Source organism: Plutella xylostella, chromosome 22 (genome assembly GCF_932276165.1).
Source record: "Plutella xylostella chromosome 22, ilPluXylo3.1, whole genome shotgun sequence".
Classification (NCBI taxonomy): Eukaryota; Metazoa; Arthropoda; class Insecta; order Lepidoptera; family Plutellidae; genus Plutella; species Plutella xylostella.
The window spans coordinates 9,781,402-9,793,977 of NC_064002.1; the positions used below are offsets into that span (position 1 = coordinate 9,781,402).

The 12,576-nt window shown below is 38.7% G+C and overlaps 2 protein-coding genes across 2 annotated transcripts; one reads left to right on the forward strand and one right to left on the reverse strand.

Annotated features, from left to right (window-relative positions):
* Positions 1 to 1,990: 1,990 nt before the first annotated feature.
* LOC105385725 (catalase) lies at positions 1,991 to 4,195 on the reverse strand. The gene is made up of 2 exons (XM_011556147.3): positions 4,077 to 4,195; positions 1,991 to 3,897 (listed from the first exon to the last, which is right to left on the reverse strand). Exons 1-2 carry the CDS (start codon positions 4,188 to 4,190, stop codon positions 2,452 to 2,454), a joined length of 1,560 nt encoding a protein of 519 aa, XP_011554449.3. The 5' UTR covers positions 4,191 to 4,195; the 3' UTR covers positions 1,991 to 2,451.
* A 6,287-nt stretch (positions 4,196 to 10,482) lies between these two features.
* Positions 10,483 to 11,973, forward strand: LOC105385751 (catalase). Its single transcript, XM_038105439.2, has one exon. It carries the CDS (start codon positions 10,483 to 10,485, stop codon positions 11,932 to 11,934), a length of 1,452 nt encoding a protein of 483 aa, XP_037961367.2. The 3' UTR covers positions 11,935 to 11,973.
* The last annotated feature ends 603 nt before the right edge of the window (positions 11,974 to 12,576 follow it).

Sequence of the window (12,576 nt, forward strand, 5' to 3'; positions counted from 1 at the left end):
GGAATGGTAATTCTCATAAATCATTCAAAGTTTGAAATAGCCACATATAAGTAAGTAGGTATAATGTGAAAACTCACATCCGTATTTGCAAACTGTACCAGGGTTTCTCTAAAACATGTACAGTAAAACACAACACGGTGTTAAAGCATATTATATCCTGCATGAAGCTATTATTCAGCGTTGATTTTATCAAAATCTATTTTTTTACCTACTTTATACAGGGTGTTTCAAAAAGGGTATACTAAGCCGAAACCTACATGTGCAGCATGGTATATCTAACCCCGAAACTGAAATCAGAATTTCAAAATTAGCGAAAAAAAAAACATTCTCCATACTAAAAAAGTCACGAAACCAACAAAATTTCAATGGAAAATGAATATTTTTTTTCGCATATTTTGAAATATTGATTTCAGTTTCGGGCTTAGATATACCATGCTGCACATGTAGGTTTCGGTTTAGGCAACACCCTGTATAAATAGTTTACCGGATAGCACGCAATTGCTGCTCTAGATTTTGCATTTTTTTAAACACTATTCTAACGTGTCTCTGGAATTTACCTGGCGTGTAATCGTAATTGACAGTGACAGGATATTAAAAAAAAACGTTCTATCGATTTCCTTTCGTAAGTACAACTTAAAGGTCAATTATTTACCTAATGTAATTAATGAAATGGTCGGCTGGCTTACAGGAAATTCTAACATATCAAATTATTATTAATTACCAATCAATGAAATTTCCGACCTCTGAGAACTCTCAATTTTATACATTTTTCAAGGGTTCAGAGAAATTCATTTTTTTTGTAACTTTCATAATCTTTAGTTTAAATAAATATAAAAAATATTTATATTTTTTACAAGTACCATGAAAACATATATCATTCCTGGTAAGTTCAGGGCATGAGCAAAACAATTTATGCCCAAGTACCTACATCAGTAAACCGCAAGTACATAATATTATCACTCATTAATAGAGTCAAATAGCAAGCTGGTGTCACCTCGGCATCCATTTAGTCACGATCTCCCACTTCCATTCGCAGCAGGCAGATGCCAATTAGATCCAAGACTCATACTATATTTGGCATAATTGAGCTGAAGGTAACGATGCATTTTCAACCTTAAGTTGTAGGCAACAAGGCTAGGGGTGAATGGTTAGTGTGGAATTAGCTCAATATGTATGGAAAGTGGACAATTGCTTGGGTTTCGCTCTCTGTGATAGAGGGTTTAATCAGTGACGTAATGATGAAAGTTTTATCGTGGGAATATTGTTTAAAATATTGACTATTAAGAATTTAAACTGCTTATTTCATTTAAATCCTTTTAGGTGTAGAGGTAGCATGGACCCGGTATTGCAACTCCAATGTCCCGGAAACGATTAAATTCATATGGTTGTAATTCTATTCTAGGCAATAACATATACCTACTTCTACTTCTACTGTAGATAAAATCTAAGTAACTACAATTTTAGTTTATAGATACACAAACTATGTTTCAGTAGCATTCATGTTCATTTAGTTTGAATCGTATCTTTCCTATGTTTACCAAACGGCCAGAAAAGCGCCTGAACAAATTCCAACGTTCCACTTTCCTATTGTCAAACGAAACAACTGTTTCATTAAGGCTTCAGCATAATAATTATGTTGTTTAGTAAACAAGAGTACATAGGCTGTATTTACTAAGTGATAAAGGGCACCTCTAGATGAGATAAGGCGTGAGTCACACTGGACGACCTTACACGCAGAGTCGTGTGTCATGCAATTTGACCCCGCCGTGAGCCACGCACCTTATTATAACTGAATACTAAGCTAAATATAGATAAACGAGATGTTTTAACATTTTCCAGAAATAAGATATCCAGAAATAAGATATCTACACAAAATTCAATACAAATTAGTTTGTCGTTCTGTGTCTAGACCTGCTTAAACTACATTATTTATAAATACCTACAAGGCAACTTAGATAAATCTAGTTAGGAACCTACTAGGCTACATTGAAATTGGCTTATTTATACTGACCTGTCTTTTCATGGAGTACTTGTAGATATATAGATAATATGTATGTACCTACAATACATGGTAGGTACAGTTTTGTTACCTTATGCAATATTTTATCTAACTGTATGTCATTTTATAGAAAGTACTTACTTGTATATCCGAAACAAGTTTGACCCTTGACTTTGCGTGTAGATAAGATACTTGTAAATAATTATTAACTTTGGTTACATACGCTTATTATGAACTTAGTGTAAGTGGATGAAATGAAGAGATAAAAGTTTATAGTAGGAAGCATCAGGTTTATGTTTTACAATATTTATGATAAGTATTAAAGGTACACAACTAAGTAATTGCCTACCACTTTAATACAAAAATATAAAATTATTCAATCTAGCTTGTTCAGGTACATAAAACGTATGGTTTTGCTTAAGAAATAGGTAAAAAAATATAAAAATCGCCGATTAATAATCTTGCCAGTGATATTCCGTATTGGTATGGTTACTTTTCAGTCCATGAGCTATTCTAGCGCCGAGGTCCGAGTGTATGAGGGAGAACCACTTCACTGCGCGCTCCTGAAGAAAGCCAGCTGCTTGCCGCAGACTGGCCACCGCATTGGACACCAAACTATCCCTCTCCTGCTTCGTCAGCTCATTCACGTATAGCTCTCTCGCTTGCTCAAAGTTCCTCGACTCATCTTGAATCAACTGCAAGTTCCTCGGTCTCTTCTCGTCGATGTAGGGCACGGGGCCGTGGAAGGAGTTGGGGAAGTAGTTGGGATTGTCCCGGTTGTTGTCCTGGAGCGGGGCGCGCCCGTCCCGGTTGTAGGTCAGCACGGCCGTCTGCAGAGGACAGTTCACCGGGATCTTGTTGAAGTTGGCTCCCAAACGGTAGTACTGCGCGTCGCGGTACGCCAGACGACGAGCCTCGAACAACTTGTCCGGGCCACCCAGAATACCAGGCACCAAGTTAGCTGGACTGTAGGCCAGCTGCTCGATCTCAGCGAAGTAATTTATAGGATTCTTGTTCAACACAAACCTACCAACAGGATGAAGAGGAAACTCGTCTAAAGGTATCACTTTGGTGACATCGAAAGGATCAAACGGCATTCTCTTGACGTCTTCTAAAGATAATATTTGCACGGCCACAGTCCAGGAAGGAAAGTCGCCTTTGGCTATGGCGTTGTACAAGTCTCTGGTTGCGTAATCCGGATCGTCGGCGGCTAATCTTCTCCCTTCTTCCGAGTTGAGGTTTCTTATTCCAGCATCAGGAACGAAGTGGAATCTCAGGTAACTGGTCTCCCCGTGGTCATTGTAAACCTCGAAGGTGTGGATACCGAAGCCTGGCATGTGCCTGTATCCATCTGGGATGCCTCTATCGGAGAATATAAGTAAGAACATGTGCAAACTTTCAGGTCTGAGCGTCAAGAAGTCCCAGAACATGTTCAAGTCATTGAGGTTGGTAGCGGGGTTTCTTTTCTGTGAGTGCACAAAGGTTGTGAACAACAGAGGATCTTTGTAGACATACATGGGCGTATTGAATCCGACGATATCGAAGTTACCCTCTTCGGTGTAGAATTTGACTGCGAATCCTCTGGCATCCCTAGACGTGTCGATACCTCCTCGCTCCACCACCACGGGTGAGAACCTGGCAGCCACAGGAGTCTTTTTGCCGATGCTTTCGAAGAGTTTAGCTTTGCAGAGATGGGAGATATCATGCGTTACTTCAAAGTACCCGAAGGCGCCCCCGGCCTTTGCGTGGACGATGCGCTCTGGGAGCCGCTCCCTGACCAGGTGAGTCAAGGAGTCCATGAGGTACTCGTGTTGGATGAGGTTGGACGTGATGGAGGAGTAACCTTCTTTATACTCAATTGGCGAACCAGCACTTGTCTTGAGGATGCCAACTGGACCCTGCAATATATTATTTACACCAATTACTACTAGGCAAGTATATCAAAAGCCAATAATCGTCCAATGCAGGAGACTATAGGCCTCTCCCACCTCGCTTCCACATACTTGCAAAAATCCAACTAAACAAAAATAACTTATTGCTTTTTAGTTGTAAACAATTTGAATAACAGATGCCTTACCTCGGTCCTCTGCTTGAACTGCACAATCTGCTGCGCCGCGGGGTCGCCCGGGACGTGGGAGCTCCAGGCGTCTCCTGTCACTAGCGCCAAGATGGCCACCAGCATCCCCGCCATCGCCATTACTGGAACACCATGAGAATCATTACAATGTGAACTTCCAGGGGCTCCGCACAAACGTGTTGCAAAAAGGGGTGACTCAAGGAGTCATTCTGAATAAGTTTTCTTCTACGAGTTTTGAAAATTCGTGAAAATAACTATCGTTATCCATAGTAAAAAGTCACGTGACCAACAAAGTTTCTTTGGAAAAGGGAAATGTTTAAGCTATCCAGGCTGGTCCAGCTCGACCATGGCGTGAGGTCTGTTGAAATTATAGTTCGCACCTGATAGGTACAAGGATCAAAGGCACTTCAGGTCACGCACACACTAGCGGATTATTCCGGCCATTTCTAGGCAACTTTTAACACCCAATCACCAGTCAAATAGTTAGGAAACAGATCTTTCACCGAATTGTCTGTTGTCTTTATACACTCGGTCGTGACCTTGTGTCACTGAGATCTGAACCGTGCAATGTGAAAGAAATCAGTCCAGTTGCAAAAAAATGCATCGCTAAAACGCGTGGAGAACTAATTTTAGCTTGTGCCTATTGATTGGGCAATCACTGGCCAAGGTAGTCTAAATCTAAAATATTGAAATGCATAGAAAATTTCATGATTGATATATTGGTATAGGCATAAAACATTCACTGGGTTTACTGACACTACACGGTCAGGCATTCTAATATCAAAATAATGCAATTAACTATTTAGGTATTGCAATATTAGCTGAGATTCATACTGATTGTCTACACCTCTGAAAGATGTTAGTTAACGTGCTTATTCTTAGTGAGTGTCCTTTTACATCTGAACATTCTGAAAGTTTCAAGTAGTTTAAGATAGATGTAACGCATGAAAGACCTTTTTTACTTTGAGCTACTGACATAATTGTTTTAAATAAGATTTTAATAAAAGTATATTTTATTAAAGTGATCTTAAGTTGGTACTTACTGGACTTATTTATAAATCCTCGACTATTTAGACACTTTTGGCTGGCTTTTATCACTACGAATGCACTTGAACAAATGATTCTATTTGGCCCCAGCGAATGGTCATTTTCAGCCATTGCACGGTTGGGTACTTCCTAAAATGTTCCATTCTTTATTTCAGTAACTTATGAGTTAGGCAACTTTGTAAGCTCAAGGACATACCTACATTTGCTGAAATCTAACTTGGAGGCGAAAATAAGCCTATTTCAACTTAATAGTATGTTTGTATTTTGTTTACTTTTTATAGCAATAAAATTACATTAGGTATAGTTTATTTAAATCATATGGAATGATCATAACACATCCTAAATAAGAAGATCAAGATAAGTACCCACATCAAGGTACAGCATACGAATAGGGCAACTTACGTTAAATATACGGTTTGCTGATGGTTGCTATGATAGTTGCGGAAGGCACACAAACCTTTTGAATCCGATGGATAGGTACCTAACTACCTATGAACATTTTAGGAAGAGCACGTACTTTTTTAGCTCAGTGGAAGGAGAAGGAGATCTACCTAAGTAAATATTATGTATTTCCAGTATTACCTCCATAGATTATGAATACCATAGTAGAAAAAATATGGGGTGCAAGAAAGGAGCCCGCCCGAGTGGTGTACCTATCTGGTCAGTACCTACCTACTCAAACAACATGGTTGAACTCTAGCATAAGTAATGCTGAATACATTGACTCTAGATACACAATACATCGTAGAGACCGTGCTTCTAAATCTAAAAAAGATGGTGGTGGTATAATGTTAGCAGTTTCGAATAAGATTAAATCAATTCGTGTTCCCTCATGGGAGAGCAGCTCGGAGGATCTATGGGTTAAAATAGAACTAAACATAAATAGTGAAAATATCATTGTTGCAATTTGTGTAGTTTATTTGCCCCCACCAGTTAAGTTAGATGCACTCCGGAATTTTCTTGATAATTCGAGTAATATTATGTCAGAGGTGGATGATGTTATAATACTGGGTGACTTCAATCTAGGATTTATTGAATGGACGTTAAATTCACAAACGAATCAGTTGAATCCCTCTAACTATGATAGCAATCTCGGCCATGCCTTGATTGACTTTACTGCATTGAATAGTCTCAATCAATTTAATTATATCAAAAATTGTGACGATAGAATATTGGACTTAATTTTCAGCAACTCATTTAATTTTAAGGTTATTAAGGCATTGGATCCTATAAGTAAAATCGATAAAAAACATCCACCACTACTTTTTTCATTACAATTCAATCAAATAGACTTTTTAAAACCAAAACCTCGACTTGACCACAACTTTTATAAGGTAGACTATAACTCTATCATATCCGGCCTTAATGATAATAACTGGAATACTACATTTATTACTTGTAAGGATGTTAATGAGATGGTTTCTGTTTTGTATGAGAGAATTAAATCACTCATTGAAAAACATGTACCAAAACGAAAACGAATTCAATCAAACTACCCGACATGGTTCAATAATAAACTTATAAAGTTGCTTACAGAAAAAGAAAAGATTAGACGGAAATACTTAAAATATAACAACCCTAGAGACAAACTAGAATTCCAGTTACTACGCGACCGTTGTAAAAAAATATTGAAGCAATGTTACGCCTATTATAGTAAACAAATTGAATGTAACATAGCTGAGAATCCGAAGTCATTTTGGCGGCACTTGAGAAATAAGCGTGGTGGCCTTTCTACTCTACCAGCTGAACTTACACTGGGAAATTCCACGGCCAAATCTGGAACCGAATCAGCTGAATTATTTGCTGATCACTTTTCCTCAGTATTCACTAAAGATAGTGGTAGTAACATCCAATACTTACCTAAAGCTCCACATTCCTCAGACAGAGCATTTGGTCGAATGTATGTTACTGAACGAGAAGTGCTTCTAAAACTAAAAAGAATTGATATTCAGAAAGGGGCTGGGCCTGATGGTTTACCTGCCTTGTTTGTGCAGCGATGTAGTTCAGCTCTCGCATTGCCTTTAGCAATAATATTTAATGCGTCACTAAAAGATGGAGTATTTCCTGATGAGTGGAAAAAGTCCCGAGTTGTTCCAATTTATAAAAATGGAATAGAAACGGATATAAAAAATTATAGGCCTATATCAATTCTATCTTGTTTTTCAAAAATATTTGAATCTATGGTATGTCCTATACTTAGGCATCATATCTATAATTATCTATCGGCAAATCAGCATGGATTCTGCAAGGGTCGATCAATTGAAACCAACCTAATTTCTTTCTTGACAGATGTATCCATGGAAGTAGACAAGGGCCTAGAGGTTGATTGTATATACACCGATTTTAGTAGCGCTTTTGATAAAGTTAGCCATCCTCTCTTGCTTCAAAAGTTGGAATCATATGGAGTGTATGGCTCCATCTTGATGTGGTTTCAATCATACCTTAATTCCCGATCACAGTCTGTATCAGTTAGCGGTTTTTTATCCAGGGAGTATATTGCTGTTTCTGGTATACCACAGGGGTCAAATTTGGGTCCACTTCTATTTTTGATTTTTATCAATGACATTGTTCACGAAATTAAAAATTCTAAGTTCCAAATATTTGCTGACGACTTAAAACTCTATAAAACCATTAAAAGTGAAGATGATACTGAATTACTACAGGATGATTTAAATAGAATTAAAGAATGGTGTGATCAAAATAAAATGTTACTTAACGCCAGAAAATGTTATCACGTTAAGTATACACGCAAAAGAAATGTGCAAGCATCTAATTATAGCATTGACGGAGCGGTCATCAAAAAAGTAAGTGAAATACGTGATCTAGGCGTAATACTGGATAGCAAACTTACCCTTACTTCGCACATCGAAACCGCTGTAAAGAAGTCAGCTAAAATGTTAGGTTTTCTGAGACGACATACTAGAGAATTCCAGTCTCGTACTAAAATAATTTTATATAACGCATTGGTGAGAAGTCACCTTGAGTTTGCCAGTGTTGTGTGGAATCCTACCTATTCAGTGCACTCCCAAAAGATTGAGAGCATACAAAGGGCATTCACTAGACACTTAGCCTTCCTCTCTCAGGGTATTTCTCATCGCCAGCCCTATGATCAGCGTCTCTCATTTTACAAAATGAACACACTGCATGATAGGAGAATGGTGAATGACATTAATTTCCTACAAAAGGTGATAGAGGGTAGAATCGATTCTGCATTTCTCCTTCAGAATGTAAGCATATCGGTCCCATACCATCTTCCTAGAAAACCCATCTCAAAAATATTATTTGTTCCGGTGACCAAAACCAACCTCGGACAACAAACACCACTCTTCCGAATGAGCCAAGAGTACAATTTTACTGTCACTAAAATACCCAATCTAGACATATTTGGTAAGAGTAACCTGAAAAACAAATTGCTCAACTACTTTTATAAGAAATAATATTATGTATAGAATAAATAAATAATTTCTATATTAATACTATTAATAGCAATATTAATAAGTAGCAACATTATTGTAATGATTATTGTTAAAATTTAAATTTATTGAAATTCAATTTAAGTACCTAAATAAGTTATATTCTAAAATTTGTAATTATGTATAATATAATATATATTTTTTTCAATAATGTATTTAAATTAATTTTATTTATTAATTTTTTGTATTGCATTGCGTGTAAGAATTACCATTATATTTATATTGTATTTGGAATTAAGTACCGTAATTGTAGATGTTAATTAAGATTTAAAATGTAATTTAATGAATGATGAGGGTACCTATAATTGATATGCATGTATAGACTTAAGTATATTTGTAAATGTTAATAAGATGATTTTATGTGCATGTTGTTGGTACTCCAAAGTAAATAAATAAATAAATAAATACTCTTATATTTTACGCTTACTACCTAGTACAGGAATTCCATGTGTATACACAGAAACATCGATTACCTAGGTCCTACTATCAGATTTTTTGTTGATATTATTCAATTCTTACCTCGCAGATAATAAGACAATGCGGTTATTGACTCGCCTTATTTGCGTAAGATCACGGTGGCAGGCATGCGAAAAATTGTACATAGAGTACCTAGGTTATGTATATAAGACCTGGGATCTAACTTAGATAGTTTCCCTTGAATAGGCACAGCTGTGACTTAGTCGTGTCCGGTGGAACTTGGTTGTTAGTGTTTTAAATGGACGGTGAAGATGATATTGTTGGTAGCTTTGATTCTAATGACGATACGGTCCGCAGCATGCAACTGCAGTGATGCGTCGGCGCAACAACTGAGGATGTTCAAAATGAAAACTCATGTGAGTACTTTAGTAGATCTACGTACGTAGGAAGATTTATAGCGTGTCAGTAGTGGTCGAATAGGAGGTCAGTAGATCTGACGATACCTGCTGTAATATTTGATCTCAATATTTTAAACTAATTCATCGTGTGTGTAGAAAATATTTTTTTTGAAAAATTTCTAATGTGTTTTTAGTTTCTTGTTTTTCAGGATCCTGACTGAGATAAATTACATATAAATTACAGACACCTGGCGTGCTATGAGTAGGACATTGAAAAAAAATCCTAACTAATATTATAAATGCGAAAGTAACTGTGTCTGTCTGTCTGTCTGTCTGTCTGTCTGTCTGTCTGTCTGTTACTCTTTCACGCCAAAACTACTGAACGGATTTGAATGAAATTTGGTATACATACGGACTAGACCCTGGGAAAGAACATAGGCTACTTTTTATCCCGGAATTCCCACTTAAAAAAAACTTTTTAAGGCGAAGCGAAGCGCGCGGGGACAGCTAGTATAATATATAGTTTAAAAATACCTATATTAAAAGTTTTATGGAGTATCCCTGTTATTCCTTTAAAGTTTTATAAAGTACCTATCCCTTAAACAATTTGTTCTTTGACAAAGTGACAAAACAGTTCAGTAGTTAAAATTATATATTTTTTTTAAATTTAAGAACAGTGCATACATTTATACCTCTCGGGGTCAGGAGGATAAGATTGTTTCTATTCTATTTCAAAACATTGTTTACCATTCGACCATTACCTACCTCACTTTAAAAATCTATACATAAGTAGTTAAAATGTATCTTTCTCACGTCACTGTTCGTTGAACCATTGCATTGTCTTATGCATTTTGCGATTTATGCCTTCACCATTGTCTAATAAGTACTATTATGTAGCACCTACCTAATACATGATAACTGGGTAATAGTTGATTTATACTTTAGTGTTTACTCATAAAAGCGGGTGACGTTTGCGAGTCGCCTCTGACTACCCCTTCGGGGATTAGATTCGTTTACATAATATCTATGTATGTTTAATCGAGGAAGGACAACTTACTAAAAGATAACGAAATGGTTTCCAATTTCCAGGGTCACCCGGAGTTACTCTCCATCAGCACGGGCTATCCGGTGGACGTAGAGGAGGCGTCATCCTCCCTGAACCACAACCTTATCCGACACCAGTTCTTCCTGGAGACCACCCTTCACCTCAGCATGGAGCGGATCCCCGAGCGCGTCATGCACGCCCCCGGCACCGGGGCCTTCGGCTTCTTCCACCTCACCCACGACCTCAGCCACATCTGCAAAGCCAAACTCTTCAGCCGAGTGGGAAAGAAGACCCCAGTTGGCGTCCGATTCTCCCACGTAGCTGGATTCAGAGGCCTTAGTGATACTGTGCGTGATGGAAGAGGCTTCGCCGTCAAGTTTTACACAGAAGATGGGAATTTTGACATGGTCGGCCTGAACTCTCCCGTCTTCCCCATCCTCGACCCGCTATTCTTCACCTCGTTTGTCCACGTGTTGCATCCGAACCCTAAAACGGGCGTGATGGATCAGAACCCGTTGTGGGACTTCCTCACTTTGAGGCCCGAAAGCGCTTTGTTTTCGATCCTGCTATTCTCTGACCGGGGTACACCGGCTGGCTATCGGCATATGCCGGGGTTCAGCATACACACCTACCAGGTCGTCAACGAACGCGGCCACCCCAGCTTCATGCGTCTGCACTTCCTGCCTGACGGCGGCATGAAGAATCTCCTAAACGACGAAGCAACCCGCCTTGCCGGCGAAGACCCCAACTACTACACGAGGGATTTATACAACGCTATAGCCGAAGGAGACTTCCCCACGTGGACCGTCGCAGCGCAAATCCTCTCATTGGAGCAAGTCAAGAAGGCACATTTCGACGTCTTCGATGTGACAAAATTTCTGCCGTTGGAAAAATACCCGCTACATCCAATCGGTCAACTTGTCCTAAACAAAAATCCGGAGAATGCCTTCGCTGAAGTGGAGCAGATAGCCCTGAATCCTGGAAACCTGGTCCCTGGCATCCTGGGCGCGCCAGACAAGATGTTTGAGGGTCGCATGCTGTCCTACAAAGACGCGCAAGCTTACAGACTCAACGGGAACCTCAACAAGATTGCTGTAAACTCTCCCTTGAAGCGTCCGTTCACTTACAACCGGGACGGGCAGCCTCCTGTTGCAGACAACGAGTTAGACGCTCCTAACTACTTCCCTAACTCCTTCCACGGGCCTGCGCCGTACGTTTCTAAAGGTACTCCGAAGCTCATAGAGATTGTTCAACATGAGACGGACAACGTGCTCCAGGCTCGTGAGTTCTACGGCCAGGAGCTGACGCAGCTGGAGCGAGCCACTCTGCCCGGGAACGTGGTGGCCAGCCTCCGTGCAGTGGCCCCGCATATCCAGGAGCGGGCCGTCAAGATGTTCTACCTGATAGACAAGGAGCTCGGACATCGGATTGAGATAGGGCTGAAAAATGCCACTTCGAAGTGTGGCCTGTTTCATTAAATTCAATATTTGTGTAATTTAAAATTTAAATCCGACAATCAATACAACGTGATATTTTAAAAAAACTGTGTGGAGATCCGTTTCCACCCACTTTTTTGTACTAATCATGTTTTCAAATCTGAAAAGTTATCCGTGAAACTTTGATGCTGAAGACCTATAGATTTATTATCCACGTACGTACTGACTTATGCATTAAAATGTTGTTTCACAATACCTGTAATTTTAATTAGCTAATTAACATAACAATCTGCCATACCTATTTGCTATTATATATTATTTATATTTTTTCATAATCAACAAACAATATTCTAGAAATGAGTTGATAATAACCAAACCAACTCATTTTATGCCATGGGCGATGCCGCCGTTTGGGTTCCACTGCTATTCAAACTTACAAAGACTGCTGAATTATGACAGCGATAACTTCACGTCGTTATGTCTGATCGGCGGAGAGCAAAAGGGTTGATAAATACTTTTCTAGAAGTATTATTCACTAAACCAACCAAATTATATATAATTATGTATTTTATATCATAATAGGTAACACTTACACAATTTATTGATTAACGATTGATTTCGTCTGGCATTACCAAAGTAGGTACTCAATAAAAATGAAAATGTTGAGAGCATCTGCTTAGAAGC